The following is a 21,666-nucleotide window of genomic DNA, read 5'->3' on the forward strand; positions in this document are numbered from 1 at the left end:
ACTTCCTCCAGAGGGCAGGGCGGCCAAACCCAGGGGATCCCAAGCCAGGTAGGAAAGCTATTAAGAACTCTGATGTGTTGGGGGCTGGAGAGATGGCTCAGTGGTTAAGAATACTGGCTGTTCTTCCAGAGGACCCAGGTACAATTCCCAGCACCCTCATGTTGGCTCACAACTGTAATTCCTGTTCCAGGGGGTCTGACACTTTCCCACATACATACATGCAGGCAAAACACCAATGCACACAAAATTTTTTTAAAAAATTTTAAAGAAAGAACTGACATAAAGCTGGGTGTGGTAGTGCATACATGCCTTTTTTTTTTCTTTTTCTTTTTTTTATTTTTTGGTTTATGCTTATTGAAACAGGGTTTCTTTGTGTGGCTGTCCTGGAATTCAATCTGTAGACTAGGCTGGCCTTGAACTCAGAGATCCACTTGTCTCTGCCTCCCAAGTGAGTGCTGGGATTAAAGGTTTGCCACCCCCTCCACCTCTCCCAACCTGCTACCCCCACCCCAACTGCATGCCACCCCTTTAATCCCAGAACTCAGAAGGCAGAGGCAGATAGATATTTGAGTTTGTGGCCAGCCTGGTCTACAGAGATTCAGGACAGCCAGGGCTACACAGAGAAACCCTGTCTCAAGGAAAAAAAAAAAAAAAAAGAAGAAAGAAAGAAAGAAAAGAAAGATGAGAACTCTAACAGCTGCCATTCCTCATCTTGTTGATTTAAGCCAAAAATCTTACAAAACCTTTCAAATATAAGGCAAGCCAGGCCAGTGATGGCAAGTCACAACCCAAGGTGGGAAGTGTGCCTCTCTCGCATAGGTATATAGCTCACGGGCTTCTTGATGACCCGAGAGGCAGAAGGTCTGCCCAGGAGCCTTCTGTCCACTCACCAGCTCCTAAGACTCTGAGCAGCCAGGTGCCTCAAGACACCTGAAGTAGGTAATTCAAAGACACAATCTCTTCTGCATCTCAGTTCCCCAAGGGCAAGGTTGTATTCTGTGTGTGTGCTATGCGTGGGGTACACCATGTCAACATCGAGCGACACTAAGTGGTGATGGCATTCCCATCCTTTCAAGGAGCTATCAGACCCTGACATTAGACAACAAACAAGTGGGGGCTGGAGAGATGGCTCAGAGGTTAAGAGCATTCGCTGCTCTTCCAAAGGTCCTGAGTTCAATTCCCACAACCACATGGTGGCTCACAACCATCTATAATGAGATCTGATGCCCTCTTCTGACCTGCAGGGATACATACAGGCAGAATACTGTATACATAGTAAATAAAGCTGGGCAGTGGTGGCGCATGCCTTTAATCCCAGCACTCAGGAGGCAGAGGCAGGCGGATCGCTGTGAGTTCAAGGCCAGCCTGGTCTACAAAGTGAGTCCAGGACAGCCAAGGCTACACAGAGAGACCCTGTCTTGAAAAAACAAATAAACAAATAAAAATCAAAACGAATCTTAACTTTATCTTAATTATTTTTAGATTTTAATACTTTTTATGTATAATGAGTATTTTGTCTGCATACATGTACACGTGCCACAGTGTCTCTGGTATTGGAGAAGTCAGAAGAAGGAATTGGACCGTCTAGAACTGGAGTGCTCAATGGCTGGTCTGACTGCCACATTCTTTTTGAAGCTTTTATTTATTTTTATTTTATGTGTTCAGAGGTGTTTTGCCTGAATGTATCTATGTGCCACGTGCATATCTACTACCCAAGGAGGCCAGAAGAGGGTGTTAGGCCCCCTTCAACTGGAGTTCCAGGAGGTTGTGAGCTGCCGTAGGGTGCTAAGAACCAAACTCCAGTGCTCCTAACCACTGAGCCATCTCCCCAGTGCCAAGGACCACACTGCTCACACTGCCTTCAGGCTCTGCGTCTCAGCGCTTCCACTGGCCTCCTCCTCTAGTGCCGCACTGCTGCTCCCTCTGTTCCTACAATGCCTCAGGTCCCTCCCGCGTTGACTTTGCAGAAGCAGTTCTTACCACCTAGATTTGTCATGGAGTTGGATGGTCAGGGCTCTAAGTACCCTACCTTCCAGGGAGCGCCGGCTGCAGACCAGTGTGATCAGTGTCCTAGGGCTGCACAACATGACAGCTCTGGCACCAAGGTCTCATTTCAAAACTTAACACACACACCACTGCTGGTGTCCCTGTGAAATGTACCCCCTTCCTCTCTACTCACCTTAACACTCCATGCGCCACTCTGTTTTCAACCTGGCACCTGCACTCTCTAGTCTCACTCTCGAGGGCACCCCAGCACTGACTGGAGCACAAGACCTTTCAAGAACGTGCCCTGGAAATGCCAGGAACAAGACAGAGCTTTCGTGTTGCGTGCAGTGCTGGGTCCCTCACCTCAAGCCAAGCTCAGACCTCTATGTACGTCACACACCATCCTCAGAGAAAGGCTTGACCTGGGCCTGCACGGATTCTGATCTCCATAGTGGGGGCCTCAATGAAAGAAATGCTCTCACCTGAGCTCAGTGCTCAGACTTGGTGCCGAGCCACACACTCCTTCCCGTCTGGAGCTGGGAGCCCTTCTGCAAGAGCCAGACCCATGGAGCGAAAACCGCTTCCAATGTACTTATTCAGCACATACTAGATTCGTCAGGAAGACCATCAATGCAATATTTTTTTAAAAAATTATATATATACACACATATATAAACTCTGTGACTTCAAGGCCAGCCTGGTCTACACAGTGAAACCGAGTCTCAAAAGAAAGGAAGGAAAGAAGGAAGAAAGGAGAAGAGACGAGAAAGAGGAATCTAGAGCTGGCCTTACTGATGGGCTATTTGAGGAAACCTCCAAGGGGGCGGAGCTAGGGGTGAGGCCATCTATGGGCAGAACTCTCCAGGTTTGGGGCAGACAAATGTAAAGTCCCTGAGGCAGAAGAAAGGACAGGGAGCACAGTGAGGGAGGGCAGGAGAGGCAGGGAGGAGGGCCAGTGAAGTGAGGTGCCAGAACATATGGCCTGTGGCTTATATTACACTTATATTACTCAAGTGCAGTGGGCTGGTTCTGAGCAGAGACATAACTATAGGATGTGCTATGCATATCGTGCCTGGTCAAAGAACTAGCACAAAACTAACAGGCCTGCATCTCCCACCTTTCCAGAAGTCTCTAACTCCAAAGGCCCAGCTGCCGCCTTCCTTCCATCTAGGCCTTTGCTCTATGTAAAACCCCTAGTTACAAGAATGAAAAATTTCCAGACAAGGGTGGAGATCCAGTGTCTGCAATCTGATCTTGGAAATGTTAGAGCAGGAAGGAGACGGAGTTTCGGGCACGCCATAGTGTCGCTGTCAGTTTTCACTAAGCGTTTCCCGTCTATTGGCCAAGCCTTCAGAGGTGCTTAGGAGTCCTATCTGCAGCCAGCAGAAAGTGGAGCCTGCCAGCTGGATGGGCCCTGAAGACCGAGGCCGACTCCTCCCGCAGTTCCTTCATCTCGCAATCACGACCCCTGAGCTCCTGACCTCACACTGGAAGGCCTGAAGTAAGAGGCAGGGCTCCCAGCAGCACCAGGTATAGCATGGAAGTCAGTTCTGGAAATCACAAACAGCTCTTTGATTTGAGTGGTCTTTCTGAGGCGAGACTGATTCTCTGACCAGAGACTGTGAGCCCTAAACAAGAGGGGTATAAAAAGGAGGACCCAGCCGGGCGTGGTGGCGCAAGCCTTTAATCCCAGCACTCAGGGAGGCAGAGGCAGGCGGATTGCTATGAGTTTGAGGTCAGCCTGATCTGCAAAGCATGTCCAGGCAACCAGGATTACACAGAGAAATCCTGACTTGAAAAACAAACAAACAAACAAAGAAAAAGAAAAAGCGGGGACGTTTGAGGGTTACATTAAAAGCCTGGAGCCCCAGCATGCTCCACTTTCTAGGAAGCTGCTATGAACCCAAGTCCTCACTGTCAAATGGCCAACTGGCCTCGCCTCAAATCTAGGCTGACCACATTTCTAAGCCTCTGGATTCCTTCTCCACAAGGCCTAAGGCATGAACTCTGCAAGAAGAGACAGCCAGGCGCCATGAGGACCCAAGGCTCTGAAGTGGTACAAAGTCCACCTCCTACAAGGTCACTTCAGCCAACAGACAACAGGCCATGAAGAGCAGGATCAGGTGTGTAGTTCATTATCACAGCCCTGGGGCCCAGAACCTGTCCCAGCAATGGCTCTCTATGCAATGAAGAAAACCTGGCTCTCTAAAACTTCGCAGGATTCACACTGGGTGGTAACCAGTTGGGCCTGCCGACCCATCATCTTGTGGACCTGTGTCAGAAAGGGCAGCCAGTGGGTCATCTTTTCCTCTAAGCCCAAACCCCAAGTATCACATTGCTTGGCTTTCTGTGTAAAGCTTGGCTTTCTGTGAAAGCCTGGTCTAAAATGTAGGCCATTTATTTGACCTACTAGGAGGACTTACCACATGGCATTTGTGAGCATGTCTGTGAATATTTTGTGTATCCTGGGTACAAGGACCCAGAGAAACAGCTCAGCACTTAGGAGCATTTGCTGCTCTCCCAGGGGATCAGAGTTCAGTTCCAGTTTCCAGTGCCCATGTCAGGTAGTGGCTTGCATTAGCCTGTAACTCCATCTCCCTCTTCTGGATTCTATGGGCACCCCCCCACACACACACACATACAAGCAGATACATACATTTATTATACATTATTAATTTAAATACAGGTTCTTTTTTTAAAATATTTTTTATTTATTTAATTTTTAAATTTATGTGTGTTGGTGTGAGGGTGTCAGATCTTGGAGTTACAGACAGTTGTGAGCTGCCATGTGGGTGCTAGGAATTGAACCTGGGTCCTTTGGAAGAGCAGGCAGTGCCCTTAACCACTGAGCCATCTCTCCAGCCCTAAATACAGGTTCTTGCAGGTTACAAATTTGTGATTCTTGTGTCTCTATTCCCCAAGTGCTGGGATTACAGTCACATGCCATCATGTCCAGCCTAATACTTTGCAAGGGGAAAGTAACATGATCAACATATCATCAAGACTGCTGCAACAGGGGCTGGAGAGATGGCTCAGAGGTTAAGAGCATTTGCTGTTCTTCCAAAGGTCCTGAGTTCAAGTCCCAGCAACCACATAGTAGCTCACAACCATCTATAATGACATCTGGTGCCCCTTCTGGTGTGTAGGCACACATGCAGACAGAGCTCTGTATACATAATAAATAAATAAATCTTAAAAAAAAAAAGATTACTGCAACCATGCATGGAAGTAAGTTTATGGTTTTATTTAAGGAGCCAGTAGGCCGTGCCTGTAATACTAGCACTCAGGAGGCTGATTCAGGAGGATTTCTAAAGGACAAGGACTGCCTGGGCCTATTAGTCACGTTTCTCAGGAGGAACAGGACTGATTGAATGAATGTGGGTGTGGTGGCTCACGCCTTTAATCCCAGCACTTGGGAGGCAGAGGCAGGCAGATCACTGGGAGTTCCAGGCCAGCCTGGTCTACAAAGTAAGTCCAGGATAGCCAAGTCTACACAGAGAAACCCTGTCTCAAAAAAAAAAAAAAAAAGAAAAGAAATAGAGACTACAAAGCTGGGCGAGGTAGTGCACACCTGTAATTCCAGCACTCAGGGAGGCAGAAGCAGGTGGATTGATGTGAGTTTTAGGCTAGCCTGGTCTACAAAGTCCAGGCCAGCCAAGGCTACACAGGAAAACTCTGTCTGAGAAAACCGAAAACCAAATCAAAACAAAACAAGAAACACAATAGTCTCTTAAAGCATTAAAGGGTGTGTGTGTGTGTGTGTGTGTGTGTGTGTGTGTGTGTGTGTGCGCGCGCGCGTGTGTGTGTTAACTGAATATAAACACAGAAGAGATCTTCTTCTCAGGAGATGGGACTGGGGCACATTATATAACTTAGGCTACCATAGAACTCACCGTGAACCTTGGATTAGCTTCACAATCCTCCTGTTAGCCTCCCCAGAGCTGGGAGGCACATGTCCTTGGGTTTGTTGGTGTTGAAGGGACTCTAGCCAACTCAAGCATGGTTAGTATGGCCCTGTCAGGCCCTGCCCTTCTCCCCCATTTTCTCTGCCTTGCTAAAAACCATTCTGTTACATTCCTAAAGCTAGCCAGCCACCAAGGCCTGTTCCCTTGCTTGGCCACTTCCTACTCCGGACTATCAGGGTCCAGCTAGCAAAGTATTGAAGTCCACCAATCAAAAGCCCCCTTTGGCTCATCTAATTTACATGTCCAAAAAAATAAAACCCCTCATCCTAACAAGGGGTTTCCCCTTTTCCTTTATAAACCGACATCTGTGAATGGGCTAGGCCTCTCCACCCCGCCCTGACAAATACCTCTCCCTGTTCCGTCCTCTTCTCCTTCCTCTCCTCTCCTGCCTTGGTCTCTTATTCCCTGGCCCTGTCCCTCTGAAATAAACATCCTTCCTGCAGAGAACTTGGTCTTGGGGGTCCTGAGCCAACACTGCTTAATTTTATTTTATGAGTATAGGTGTTTCACCTGCATGTATGTATGCGTATCCCATGCATGTTTAGCACCTGCAGAGGACAGAGAACAGTGTTGGGTCCCCTGGACCTGGAGTTACAGATGGCTGTGATAAGCCGATGGGAACTGATCCCAGGCAGGCCTTTAAAGAACAGCAAATCCTCCTAAACAATGTGCCATCTCTCTGGTCCATTTTGTTTTGTTTTATTTAATTTACTTTATTTTATTTTTGCTTTAAAGTTGAAATCTTGCTGGATGTGATGCTTATATCTGTAAGATTCTAAAGGAGAGAAGAGGATTGCTATGAGCTCCAGGGTAGCCTGGGCTACATCGTGAGCCCCTATCTCAACTCTTTCTGACCAAGTAAGAGTCCAAGTTACCCAGGCTAGCCCTGAGTCTGCTAAGCACATAATCTACAACTTACACATCCTCCTGCCTCAGCATGTGCTACTATGCCCAGTGCCACCACATCTGCGTAACTCATCTCAGATTAGCTATGCAGACACCTTAGCAAGCTCGCAAAGTGTACCTCATAGCCACAGGAAGCCTCAGAAAGAATGGCCAGACACCCCAAAAATCCTGGCCAAAACATGCTGTGGGCTTGTAGAATACTGGACATATTCCTGACCACCCAAGAAGTATGATCTTGTCAGTTTGCCAACCAAGCCAGTAACGAATCATTCACTACTGTGCATTAGAGCTGAAGACTCCCTGGTAATTTTCTGAAAATACACAATAAGGTTATAGAGCCCTTAGACTTAAGAGATGACATAAGATCCTGTAGCCACTGCCCAGCTGTCACCATTGTCCAACTGTATTCCCTGGCTATGACCCAGCAAGACTTTCTTCTCTGCTGAGCTGCTTCAACACTTTCCCCAGCAGCAGGCACATTCTGGTTAACTCTGCTCAGTCACGGTCACACCGTTAGTTCACGATACCTCTGAATTTGGGTGCATACTTTTATTTATTCATGCATTTACTTACTTAGATGGTATCTTTTCTACTTTTAGAAGTAAGTTGCTTATCAGCCTGAGCCTCCCAAGAGATGCTGGGCAGCAGCTGGTGTCTACACATCTGAGATGCAGAGCTCCTGTCTCTGCTCCTGCACTCCAACTGGAGCCACATGTTACTTTGTAACATGGAGTCAACTAGGGTAGCGCACAGCATTTCAGAATAAGAATGCTAGACAAGGAAGGTGCTGTCAAACCCAGACCACACAGGAAGTAGGAAGGCAGGTGCTCACTACACTAACGGCAGCCTGGGAGTGAATACGGTTGGTAAGATGCTTGTCTACTATGCACAAAGGCCTGGGCTCCATCCAAGCATTGTACAAACGTGGTGTGGAGGCTGAAGATGGAACTCAGTTGGTAAAGCGCTAGCCTAGCATGCATGAAGCCCTGGGCTTGATCCCCAGCAGCCCATAAACCAGGCATGGTTCAAGGAATGCCTATAATTCTGGCACCTGAAAGGTGGAGGCAGGAGGATTAGGCATTCTAGATCCTCCTCAGGTATAGAGCTGCCAAGGCCATCTTGAAATCCTCTCAGAAAAAATAAATTAATTAATTAAAAAAATAGATAGATAGATAGATAGATAGATAGATAGATAGATATCCAGTGTAGCTGAAATTGCGAGCTCCAGATTCGATGAGTGGCCTGGGTAGTTTTTATGTCAACTTGGCCCAAGCTATAGTCATCTGAGAGGCGGAAGCCTCAATTGAGAAAATGCATCCCTAAGATCTGAGGAAAGGCAGGCCTGAGGGGCATCTTTTTAGTTTGTAAAGTGACTGATGTTGGAGGGTTCTGCTCGTTGTGGGGGCAACCACCCCTGAGCTGGTGGTGGTCTAGGGCATGTCAGAAAACTGATGAGCAAGCTGTACAGGGCCAGCCAGGAAGCAGCACTCCTCGTGGCTTCTGCATCAGCTCCTGCCTCCAGGCTCCTGAGCTGCTTGAGTTCCTGGCCCTGACTTCCTTTAATGATGAACTGTGATAAGAGAATACGAGCCAACTATATCCTTCCCTTCCCAAGATGCTTCTGCTCAGGGCGTTTCAACACAGCAATGGTGACCCTAACTAAGCAGTGAAAGATCCTGTCTCAAACAACAAACAAACAAAATAATTAAGTGGAAAAGTGACCGAGGAAGAGAATCACTTGTGCCTCCACAAGCAGACAGGCAAGTGTAGCACACACTCCCACACTTTGCCACACACACGCATTCACACTCATAACCTCACACTGCTTTTCTGGTGGGCAGGAGGAAGAAAATTCTCAACACTGAAAACCTCAGAGGTCTAGGGGGCTGGAGGTCTAGGGAACCTGCCCAGTATGCATAAGGCCCTGAGATCCAGCACCTCAGCAACTATAAAAAAAGATCCCGACAGAGCTGCTAAGACAGCTCAGCGAGAAAAGGTGCTTACTATCAAGCTTGACCTCCTGAGTTGGGTCCTGGAGCCCCACATGGGGGGGGGGGGAGGAGGGGCAAGAACTCAGACAAGTTGTCTTCTAACACACACAGTGCCTGTGCCACGCCCAGATGGATAAATGGAATTTATACTATTTTTTGTTTGTTTGGTTTTTCAGAGACAGGGTTTCTCTGTGTAATACCCCTGGCTGTCCTTGAACTCACTTTGTAGACCAGGCTGGCCTTGAACTCACAGAGATCCACCTGCCTCTGCCTCCTGAGTGCCATGATTAAAGGTGTATACCACTGCCACAGCTGCCATCACCACCTGGTAATGTAATTAAAAAAAAAAAAAAAAAAAGATCTAGTTCTTTTCAGCGTAGGACAAAGGGCCTCCTACTGTTCCCATGCAGTCTGAATTCCTAGCCTTAGCAGAGACTGTCTGAATTTCACAGTCACCCTGAAACCAAACACGTCTTAAGACAAAAGCAAAGGACTAGGCTTCAGTGTGGCCTGCAAAGCACTTCCTTCCTCCAGCCTGCTGAACTCAGCTGGGCTATCCTGGGGACCACCATCTTGTGAAGGAGGGAGGGAGGCTCAGACCCACTGGGAGGCAAGGCTAAGACATGCACCCAAGCCAGGCATGGTGGTGCACGCCTTTAATCCCAGCACACGGGAGGCAGAGGCAGGTGGATTGCTGCAAGTTTGAGGACAGCCAAAGCTATACAGAGAAACCTTGTCTTGAAAAACAAAAACAAACCAAAAACAAAAACCAAAAATCAAAACAAACAAACAAACAAACAAAAAAAAACCATGCACCCAAAGCAAAGGCAGGGTTCCTACTGGAGACCCCAGCAGACAGAGGTGTCTGTTACGGAGCTCCTGCAAGGCAAGCTCTGAGAAAGGAAAGTTAACCGTTCTCAACTGCAGGGATTGAGTCCACACTAAATAACAGGTGGACAAGTTAATCTATGTTCAGAATTTCTTTTTTTTTTTTTTTTAATGCTCAGAATTTCAATAAATAACTCCTGTGGTATGGGCTCAAGCGAGGAAGAACAAGAAAGGAAAAAGAAGGTTCCACAGCCTCAGTCAAGGAGCCTAAGGGTGCCCACAGATCAACCCAAACCCACCTGGACACGGCACGCCTGTCAACCAGTCAGTATTTGTGGGGCTCAGCCTAGCTCTCCCGGGTCATTTGGGTCAATTCCACATGAAGACAGTCTTAGGAAGCAGTAACTCTAGCACACGACTACCCCAGAACGGCACCAGGAGAGCACACACTCCAACTGGGCAGCCTTGAGGGCCTGCCTGTGGCCTCAGGAACTTCCTGTCCCACGAGGGTGAGGAGGAGGTCCCAGGAGCAGCACACAGCCCACTCTATCCATGCCTGCCTGGCCACAAAGGAGAAGGCCAGAGCTATAGGCATGGCAGCTGAGGCTCAGATGTCTGACACCTCTCAAGTCTGGACTGAGAAAGGGCGGTGTCTTCTACTGAAGGCATTTGTGGGTGGCCTCTCACTTTCTAGAAAACCCTCCTGCTCCAAGCTAGAATCTGTCATCTTTCAACTTGAGAAACAGCCTCTTCAAAACCATTTGGGTGAGGGGTGTAGCTCATTTGGCAGCATCTGCCTAGCACGCACAAAGCCCGGTGTTCCAGCCCCAGCACCACATAAGCCTGGCTGTGGTAGCACACTGCCATAACCCCAGCAGCTGGGTGAGACGAAGGAGAACCACAAGTTCAAGGTCATCCTCAGGAATACACGGACTATGAAGCAAATATGGAGTACATGAGACAAGACTATTTCAAAACACCAAGCCAAGGGCTAGAGAGATGCTGCAGCCAGTTAAGACACTAGCTGCTCTTCCAGAGGATGCAGGTTCGAGTCCCAGCACCCACATGGTGGCTTCAAACATCTGTAACTGCAGTTCCAGGACATCTAATAACCTCTTCCGGCTTCCAAGGTAATAGAGAAACCAGTGGTGCACAGACATATATATAAAATAAAAATAAAAAGTTAAGGGGCTGGAGAGATGGCTCAGAGGTTAAGAGCACTAACTGCTCTTCCAGAGGTCCTGAGTTCAATTCCCAGCAACCACATGGTAGCTCACAACCATCTATAATGAGATCTGATGCCCTCTTCTGGCCTGCAAGTGTACATGTAGACCAGTATATACATAATAATAAGTAAATAAAACTTACAAAAAGCCGGGTTTGGTGGCGCACGCCTTTAACCCCAGCGCTCGGGAGGCAGAGGTAGGTGAATCTCTGTGAGTTTGAGGCCAGCCTGGTCTACAAAGTGAGTCCGGAACAGCCAGGGCTACACAGAGAACCCCTGTCTCAAAAAACCAATAAATAAATAAAGTTATGGACAAAACCAAGGGAAACAACAGTCCCTTTCGATACACTCGCAGCAATGGGAGTGGACCCGTGGTCACCCGGGCACCACAGGGCAGCAAAGCAGAATGGGGAAAGCTAATCAATGGAAACTAAGTTCAAGAAACACTAGGGTACCTGGTAGTGGTGGTGCACGCTTTTAACCCACCACTCAAGAAGGGAGAAGAAGGTGGATCTCCGTGAGTTCAAGGCTGGCCTGGTCTACAGACAGAGTTCCAGGACAGCCAGGGCTACACAGAGAAACCCTGTCTCGGGAAAATAAAAAACAAGCAAACAAATTAAAAAACCCACCATGAGATTCCATGACATAATTTTTATGTTTTTAGATTCTTAATGTAGAACTCAGTGGTAGTGTGTGTACCAGCATGGAGCAGAGGGCTGAGTACAATTCTCAGCATCCAAGTATCAATGCGTGCATGCGCGCATGCGTGCGCGTGTGTTCTGCGTGTAGGTGTAGGTGTGCCCATGTAGTTAGCTGTCTTCCTCAGCAGCTCCCCACCTTATTTTTTGAGACAGGGCCTCTCACTGAGCCTGGAGCTCCCCATTCAGTAAGACTAAACAGCTTGTGAGCACCAGCCGTCTTGTCTCCACTTGTCTAGTGCTAAGATTATAGGTGTGCACCACCGTGCCTGGCTTTTTTTTTTTTTTTTTTTTTTTTTTGGTGAGTCGTACGGAGCCAAACTCAGCTCCTCATGCTTGTATGGCAAGCAGGTTTGGTGCAAACAAATTGTTCTCATCCTGTCGCCTCTAGTGAATGTGAGGCAGGAAAAACTTGGCCATATCAATTGCTTGTTCATCACCTCATGACCACCAAGCAGGGCTCCTCCTCTTGTCCCTGAGCAAAAGGAAGTACCTGTCTCTATCCTCAACAAGCTGTGAAGAAAAAAAGCTGCTGCTAGGAGGAAACACGCTAGGGACACATAAGAAAACAGGACAACACTGTGGTGATGAACAGATCAGGGTTCTATTTTACCACCTCCATGGCAAATGTCGCTGGATTTCACTGTCTATACTTAAGAGGGAATAAGAATTCCTCACGGTGGGGCGGGAGTGTGGAGAGATGGCTCAGTGCTTACGAGTGCTTGCGACTGTCTCAGAAAAGCACGGTTCAGTTCCCACCACCCACATCAGATGCACAAATGCTTGTAATGCCAGCTCTAGGAGACTCAGCTCCCTCTTCTAGCCTCCACATGTACACACACACACACACACACACACAAATATTAAAGAAGTCTTTTTTTTTTTTTTTGAGAGAAGGTCTCTCTACATAGCTCTGGCTAGGTAGACCAGGCTTGCCTCCTGAGTGCTGGGATTAAAGGTGTGCACCACTACATGTGGGGCATTTTCTTAATTAGTTATTAATTAAACTGGGAGGCCCAGCACTTTGTGAGTAGTACTACCATGGTCTGGTGGGCCTGGGTGCTATAAGAAAGCAGGCTGAGCAGGTCATAAGGAGCAAGCACTCCTCCACGGCCTCCGCACCAGCTCCTGCCTCAGGGTTCCTGCCTGGTTTTGAGTTTTGAGCAGGAGCTTTGGCTTCCCTGAAGAGATTATGATTTAGGATATGTAAGCCAAACAAAGCCTTTCTTCCCCATGTGGTTTTGGTCGTGGTGTTTCATCACACAGTATCCTCGTCTCAGCTGAGGATGGATAGGCGCGTGTGTACAGGTCAAGAGTGTGGAGGTCAGAGAACAACAGTGGGGCTGGTTCTCTTCTTCCCTTTGCATGGGCTCCAGGGAGGAAACTCAGGTCATCACCAGGCTTGGAGCCAGTGCCTTTAGCTACTAAACCGGCTCACTGGCTCTGAACATTGTTAAGAATACTTCCTGGGCCGGGAGGTGGTGGCGCATGCCTTTAATCCCAGCACTCGGGAGGCAAAGGCAAGCAGAGCTCTCTGAGTTTGAGGCCAGCCTGGTCTACAAAGTGAGTCCAGAACAGCCAAGGCTACACAGAGAAACCCCGTCTCTAAAAACAAAAAACGAGAGGCACGCGCGGGGTGGGGTGGGGGGGGAATACTTCCTGCTCCTCCAGAGAAACAGAGTTAGGTTCCTACCCCCCACACCAGGTAGCTCACAACCACCTGTAACTCCAGCTCTAGGGAATATAAATCAGGTTTCACTACAGTGAGTTTGAGGCCAGCCTGAGCTACAGAGTGAGATCCTGTCTCCCAGAATCAAAAGAAAAAATATACAACTGAGTCCCTTTACTGCCTTGGTTTTTTGTTGTTGTTGTTGTTGTTGTTTTCTTTTTTCTTTTTCTTTTTTAATCATTCTATCTCTACTGCAAATACTGTACAGCAAGGTCCCTGCTCAGGCAAGATTAAGTCTATTCCCAAAGTTCCTGCTGATCCATTTGGAAGGTTGTGAAAGCAAAGAGACACGACCTGCCTTGTGCTAGGGAAGAGAAGAGGCCTGGCCTCTGGGCCTAGCAAGAGACAGAGAAAGCTAGCCTGGGCCTAGGCAACAAGTCAGGATGGTATAGTGCAGTGATTTAAGAGTTCAAACTCTGGACTCAGGCTAATTCAAACTCCAGTTATTTTATAACCTAGATGTGAGGCTTAAGCAACTCAGGTTCTTCATCTGTGAGACAGCAGCAAGAAAACCTGGTAACAAGGGAGGCCTCTTACACCATCGTGGTGGGCACTGAGCCTAGGAAAGTTGAAAAGATAGTACAGCTCCGCCCCCCCCAGCCCCCCCACCCCCCCAACACCCACCCCACCCCCAACGACGGTGGTGGTGGTGGCGGCACATGCCTATAATGCCAGGTGGACTTCTGAGTTCAAGGCCAGCCTGGTTACAGAACAGCCACGCCTACACAATGAAACCTTGTCTCAAAAAAACAAAACAAAGTAGCAAGTAGCAAGGCTCCTCTGGTCCTGACTCTGCAGAGACTGAATGAGGGAGACTGATACATCAGTCAAAGTGACCATAACCTTTTCCCGCTTGCTGGAGTTCTTCTTATCTTCCATGTCGCTGTGCTAATAAATACTTTCACATAGTGAGCTCCAGACATGTCAGGCTGCGTACAAAGAACTGGTCTCAAAAAACCCCCAAGACTATAGACTATTAGAATGAAGGTGTACCCCATGATACAGCACTTGCCTTCTATGCCTGAGGACCGGGTTTGATCTTAACAGTCTGACCTGGGGAGCCAGACTGTCTACATCTAAATCCAGGCTCTGAATCAACCGCCCATTCAATCCATCAGTCAGTGGTGCCCCTCACACTGCTGAGAAATGATATTAATTTATAGAAGCCCTTTGTTTCTATTTCCTTATTACTAGGTGGGACAAATATCATCTACTAGTTATACAGTGTTAGGCCAAAAATTAAATTTATTAGTGACACACAGGGATAAAATGACTAGGAGAGTACCTGGTACATAATCTGTTTTTTTTTAACGGTTTTTGTGTTTTGGGTTTTTTTTTTTTTGTTTGTTTGTTTGTTTGTTTGTTTTTTGGTTTTTCGAAACAAAGTCTCTCTATGTAGTATTAGCTGTCCTGGACTCACTTTGTAGACCAGGCTGGCCTCGAACTCATGGACAGTGATTTGCCTGACTCTGCCTCCTGAGTGCTGGGATTAAAGGCGTGCGCCACCACGCCCAGCATTGTTAGCTTTTATAATTATTCTAATTGTAATTTTGGAGGATTAAATACTGTTTTGTTGTTTTTGTTTTTCTGAGACAGGGTTTCTCTGTGTTAGCCTTGACTGACCTGGACTCCCTTTGTAGACCAGGCTGGACCCGAACTCACATCGATCCGCCTGAGTGCTGGGATTAAAGGTGTTTTTCCAGACAGCGTTTCTCTGCGTAACATCCCTGGCTGTCCTAGACTTGCTTCGTAGGCCAGGCAGGCCTCGAACTCACAGAGATCAGCCGGCCTCTGCCTCCTGAGTGCTGGGATTAAAGGCATGCACCACCATGCCCGGCTGATTAAATACTGTTAATTATATTTCGCTTGGTATCAAAACATGTTTTGGAATTAAAACATATAATAAGTGATTATAAAGAAAAATCTGGGAGGAGAATAAGAAAAAATTTTAATTATTCTCTTTTATGTATATTGGTGTCTTGGCTGCATGCATGTCTGTGCACCAGCTGTAAGCTGCCCCGTGAGTGTTAGGAATTGAACCTGGACCCTTTGGAAGAGCAGCCAGTGTTCTTAAGCACTTGATCCAGGGCTGGGCCATCCCTCTAGCCCAGAGAGGGGTAAGACTTTAAGAGGCACAGGGCAGAGAATAGAAGCAGATCAGGGCTAAACATGTGAAGGGGACAATCGAAGCACAGATGAATGCAAGTTTGGTGGCATACATCTGCAACCCCTGTCACTTAAGAGGCTAAGGTGGGAAGATGGAGAATTCAAGACCAGCCTAAGCAATTCCTCAAGCCACCTCTCCACCACAAGTTCAAGACCAGCTTAGTCTACATAGCAAGTTCCAGGATAGCCAGCACAGGCAGAAGGCAGAACCAGAGAGGTGACGCTAAAAAGTGTTACTGTCGTAGAACCAACATTATCACACATATTCAATAAAACCTCAGAAACAGGCTTAGGGTTAAGGAGAGACAGGTGGCATACACTCACTCATGGACTCTGCTGTCCCCATAGAGATCGCTCAGGCCAAAGCTGATGTAGTGCCAGTGCTCAGGAATGTTGTCAGAAGGACTCCCAATATTCCTGTACATGCTAACATAATCCAAGGGATCTGGTCCGCCCAACCTGCAAAAGACAAAGCACAAGGTGTCCATTTAACCCTGGAGACCAGAGACTATCAAGACGCTTCGCTCTACAAACCCAAAAGCCGTATCCTAGAGGAGCCTAAAGCAAAGATAACTAAAGCGGGGCAAGAATCTCGTCAGAGATGAGCTGAGGGGGAAAAAGAACCCAGCTGAGGCTGCGTCCTTTTGCACGTTCAAGAGTTCCTTTCTCTTCTCTCCAACACGAAGGCCTCTTTTAGAAACGAAACACACTTGGTGGTTGTCCATTTTACATCTGTTTCAAGCTGCTGACTCTAAACAGAGCTTTCTATGTAACTGTCAAAATACCAGGCTCCAAGGTAAGAGATGCACCGGTCACTCAAATGGCTTCTGCTGAATGACTCTCCAGAGCATGCCCAGTGCACATCACTCCCGGACGTGCATGTTCCATTCTGCACCTGTCTCTTAGACATTGAGTTCCTGAAAGACTGTATTGTGCCTTCTATTATTGTTTCTTTTGAATACACACAAAGCCTCCAGTCTGCACAGATCCTGGCCTGTACTCCACAGATCAAAACTTACTCTCACTGCAGCAGGAGCCAGGCTGGGCCCTGTGAGCACCTGCATCCCAAACAGTATCCTAGGAGGCTCCTGTCTCAAAGGAGAAGATGGGACATGGCATAGTGTGTAGCTACTAAGGATCACACTTAGTTCTCCATAAATCCAACAGAAAAGCAGTTGGGAAAGAGATTCAGTCATTACCTCATTAGCAATTAATGCTTAAGCAAAGCAAAACAAAACAACAACTAAAACCTGCTTTCCCTCAGGATGGACAGGGAAACACAGTAGGAATTGTGAAGTGAGGCGGGAGCCGTCAGCGGAAGAAAGTATGCACCGAGCCCATGAACTCCATCCACACGTAGCTGCCTCACATGCAGCACTCCTCAGACCATAAGTGGAGTTTGCCTTTGCCTGGCCCTGGAACACGGACAGGAGTGCACTTTGCAAGTGGGCTGAACTACTGAGGGAAAGCTAATGACCAAATGAAAGACAAGGCGCAGGAGATCCCAGCAAGTGTGCCAGGACCTTGCAATTCAAACCCTATTTTAAAACCAGTAAGTCTGGTTTCATCCTCTTTGCCAGGATGTTATTAGCCTTTGTAGAAATCCTTATTCTCTTGGTGTGTGTGGTGGTGGTGGTGGTGGTGGTGGTGGGAAGCTAAGTTATTTATAGAAGTCATAAGAAAGAAAAGTCACTACAAGTAGTAGTAACCCACAGGGGCGTCCTGGTCCCCAAACGCTCACCTGAGTGAGTTAGGTGAAGGGACAAATATCGATGTGTGTCTTTAAATGTGATTTCACCAGATCTGACTAAACCCATGACCATCTGGATTTAAAACATTCTGGGGAAGGGTAGAGCCTCTTAAGGCTGCAGAACCCCAAAAAAGACAGATTCCATATTCTCTCCAAATTCCTGCGGCAAGTCCCCAATAGGCCTTGTTGCAGTCTAGGTCCATGCAGCAACAAGCAGTGACACTGTGTTTACTGCCCCTGTTCCACCTGCCAACACGCCGCAGCTCCTTCTGACAGGCCATCTCCCAAGAGAAATCACATCAAAAAAAGGCTTTAAGAAGTCAGGGAGGGGCTGGAGAGATGGCTCAGCGGTTAAGAGCACTGTCTGCTCTTCCAGAGGTCCTGAGTTCAATTCCCAGCAACCACATGGTGGCTTACAACCATCTTTACCCTCTAATACCCTCTTCTGGCCTGCAGGTGTACATGTAGATAGAGCATTCATATATATAAAAATAAATAAATAAAATAGTCAGGGAATGTCAACCTCATCACAAGCTCAGAGAGTTCTGTTCTACCATTCACACTCCGTGACTATGGGAAAAAAATCACATTTAACACTTAGGAAAAGACCGCTCCAAGGGTCCAGAGCATCCCTTACCTTAATTCCCTGAATGCCTGACTTCTTCCTATAGGGCAGCTGCAGGACTGGAGTGGACCCAGGGCACCAGGCTTTGCCTCCCAATCCCAACTATTAGCTGGAATACTCCTGCTGGCCAGGGACCACTAGTTTAAAAGGCAGCCTTCAACCCCCAAAGAAATCCCATAGCCAGACCCAAGCATCACAGCACATCTCGCTGTGAGAACTGAAGGGGCTGGTAAGATCCTAAAGAGAAGGGGGTAGGTATAAACTTCAGCATCTCTATTCTGAGAATCGCTCTGAGTCTTAGAAGTCCCTGAACCATTCCTTCTCAAATTCCTGCATCTAGGCGGTGTTCCTTATTTCACAAAGTGCTCTGCACACCTTCTCACTTGCTATCTGGTCTGTCCCTGGAGGAGCAGCCTCAAGACAAAGCTGCCATACCTTTAATGAATAATTCTGTCTTGATGGTCATGTGGGTAGCCAGTTGCCCTATTCTGCGCAGGGACTTCCCCTCACACTTACACAAGATCAGGGCAAACAGCATGGCAAGGCCAGCCTCATCTCTCTCGTGTCAGGATAAGCTCACCACAACATAGTTAAATATAGAGATGCAATTAAAATGGGTGAGTTAGCAAGAGCTGTTCCCCACTCAGAAGTGCCCTTCAAAACTCTCTTCAGCCTGGAAACAGGTTGCCCTCCACAGACGCACTGCCGCTGCCATACCTCCTGGCTACCAGGACAGGGGCTGGTCTCCAGGACCTCCCGGCTGTCAGTTTTCTTGCATGGTCCATCGTCCTAATCGTCCTCCACTGACACGTGGAGTTAGCTTCATCTCTGTAGAGCCTAACTGCCATTTCCGAGCCAGTGAGAGTATGTCACATAGGAAAAAGACTCAGCTTTAGAGGGGGTGTAACCAGCAAAAACATCCACTTCTCCCCTCAGGTCCACCTTTTACAATAGGTTGCCCCGGGGGCCTTCCGGGATCCACTGAAAGGGTCATCTAATACAGCGAGTGCCTACCCCAATATGGCCACCTTTTCGTCTATTTTAGGTCCAGAAACACCATGAGGACTTGTCCTATTACACCTGTTTTGTCTGAAGGCTGCCTGAAGAACGGGTTGCAAATAGGAATGGGCAACCAGAAAGAGCCATTTCTACTCCAAGGACAGCCCATTTGGAAATTGATCCTTTACTGGGCAACTATAAACTGAAATCCTGAAGCCATGACAGGAAGCGCTTCTTCAGGCTGCACTTCCTTCCTCCTGCCCACTCAGGTCCCCACCGTAAGTGTCAAACTTCGATCCCCTTCAACCACTAGCTCTCCCGAAGCCTGCTCTTAACGAACGTCCTAAAGCAAAAGCAGCTGCAAAGCCAGAAGCAAGCTCTGCAGAGAGCAAGAGAACTGCGCAGAGTAAGCAAAAAGTTTATCTGGAAGAGCTGCTCTGTCAAACCTCAAGAGCAACAGCTTCGCACTGAATGACAGACGCTCCTGCACTCGGGAAGCCCCCCCCCCCCTCCAAAGAAGGCCGTCTTTTCTAGTCGTCACTCATCAAAGGCACAATGCCCGCATCTTGCTCCCTCCTAACCCACAGGGGCGTCCTGGTCCCCAAACGCTCGCCAGGCCCCGCCTCACCTCCTTCACTCCACACCAGCCGCCCCCTGGTTTCCCCAAGCCCACTAATGACTACAGGCGCCCCCTCCTTTCTCCACGTTTACAGTTGCCTCTCACACGTACCCCCTCCGTTTCTGTATACACCCCCAGTTCTCAGTTCTTCTAATCCCAGTTAACCCTTCGCTACTCACGGGATCCGTTAACCCTTTGTCCCCAGTCCCAACTTCTGTCTTAACTCCTTCCACAGCATCAGGAAACTCCTGCTTCCCAAGTTCTTCAACCGTTTTCTTCCTCCCTCTTCTGAAAATTACTTCGTCCCTAGTGCTCAAAGCTTTCCCGGCCGGTCCCTCGTCCTCCGGAGGCCCAGAGCTTACCAGTACTTGACGATAGCGGTAACCTGGAGCGGGTTCGGCTGGTCAGGGTAAAGGCGGCGGCACTCTCCGTAGATGGCGTGCAGTCCCGGGGGAAAGAGTGAGGCAAAGGCCGGAGGAGCATTAGGGCCAGGGGCCGGGGGCGCGGCGGGGCCGGGGGCGACGCTAGGCCGCAGCTCCGCCATCGGGGTGCGTAGGGCGCGCGGGGAAACCGGGAGGGTAGAGGAGGGAAAGAGCCCCGATGGGCCAGCGGACCCACTGTGGATGGGACTCCCCCAGGCGATGGGGGCAACGGCGAGGTCTAACTCCGCGCCTGCGCACGGAGCTCCGTCCGCCTAAGCCCGAGCCTCTATCGAGTCGGCTGGAGGATGCTGCGGGACCGCGGGGAGCTCTAGGGGGCGGGGCGTCGGCCTGCCCTTGACTGCCACCCATTGGCTAGTGTCATTGCCAGTCACAACAGGGGAAGGCGTGACTAGGCAATAGACCCCGCCCACCTGCCCCTATGTTGGGAGAGTCATAAGGATCTTGGCCCCCCCTAGCGTTAGGAGGAACCCAGTTTTACACAGAGACGGGGTACCCAGAGGTGCCAGGGTCCTGTGAAACCCCTAAGAAGCGCCTATGAAGCTCTTAACTTTGATTTGCTGATACACGATTTTAAGATAAGCCGGGCAACTGATTAATTCAATTAGGCTGTATGTCATTATTAATATATTACAACTCTTTAATATTTCGGGTTTTTTTTTTGTTTTTTGTTTTTTGTTTTTTGTTTTTTTTTTTTCAAGACAGGGTTTCTCTGTGTAGCCTTGGCTGTCCTGGACTCGCTCTGTAGACCAGGCTGGCCTCGAACTCACAGAGATCCGCCTGCCTCTGCCTCCCGAGTGCTGGGATTAAAGGAGTGCGCCACCATGCCCAGCATATCTCTTGATACTATGGACAAAAAGGTCCTGCAATTCGAAAAGTGCCCGGGGAAAATGCCAAGCTGTTTTGGAAGCATTTACATAATCTTTCTCTTCCCCTGGATATTCTCATCCATCATGGTCAAACTCAGAAAAGAGATACTAAAGCAGTTTCTAAGCCTTTAGATGGTATTTCAGACCCGTAGTTCCATTGCATTCAACTACACGTATTTTTATAACCTTTGTTGGCTTTTGCATCATGGGTTCTTGTTTTTGTTTGTTTGTTTGTTTTTTGTTTTTTTTTTTCCAAGACAGGCTTTCTCTGTGTAGCCCTGACTATCCTGGAACTCACTCTTGTAGACCAGGGTGGCCTGGAACTCAGAGGTCTGGCTACCGCTGCCTCGAGAGTGCTGGGACTAACGGTGTGTGCCACCACCATCTGGCGCTGCTGGGGCTCTTGTATGTGCTAGGCACGCATTCTACCACTGACATTAGAGATGTTTATTAATGGTTTATATTGCCCAAATGACAGAGTGGCTGAGTGGTGGGACTAACTTGTAAAATTCAATCTTCCTTGAATTACTGACAAATCCAATCCTTACTACTCACAAATACTCCAGACTCCAACGAGGCGCCAGGAGCAGTGGCGCACACCTGTAACCCCAGCACTCGGGGAGGCAGAGGCAGGCAGATCTCTGAGTTGGAGGCCAGTCTAGTTTACAGAGTGAGTTCCAGGACAGTCAAGGCGACGCGGAGAAACCCTATCTCGGAATAAAAGAAATAAGGAAAAAAGGTGTACTGAAAATCCCTTCGCCACGTGTGGTGGCACACGTCTTTAATTCCAGCACTCCAGAGGCAGAGGCAGGCAGATCTTGAGTTCGAGGCCAGCCTGGTCTACAAAGCGAGTCCAAGACAGCCAAGGCT

The 21,666-nt window shown here is 48.3% G+C and overlaps 1 protein-coding gene across 3 annotated transcripts in view; it reads right to left on the minus strand.

Annotated features, from left to right (window-relative positions):
* The window catches only part of SUFU (SUFU negative regulator of hedgehog signaling), a 104,380-nt gene that overhangs the window by 81,140 nt on the left and 1,574 nt on the right, over positions 1-21,666 (minus strand). Inside the window, exons 1-2 of one of the 3 annotated variants that reach the window (XM_084749083.1) lie at positions 19,850-20,201; positions 15,819-15,953 (exon numbers count right to left, since the gene is read on the minus strand). In XM_084749083.1, the coding sequence (XP_084605209.1) occupies positions 15,819-15,953; positions 19,850-20,031 (317 nt within the window). In that variant the 5' untranslated portion in view covers positions 20,032-20,201. Of the gene's footprint in view, positions 1-15,818; positions 15,954-19,849; positions 20,202-21,666 lie in introns of those variants that run through there. The other 2 variants (XM_084749084.1, XM_084749085.1) reach the window with 2 other exon arrangements.

This window comes from Acomys minous (assembly GCF_964271855.1).
Source record: "Acomys minous genome assembly, chromosome: 2".
Taxonomy (NCBI): Eukaryota; Metazoa; Chordata; class Mammalia; order Rodentia; family Muridae; genus Acomys; species Acomys minous.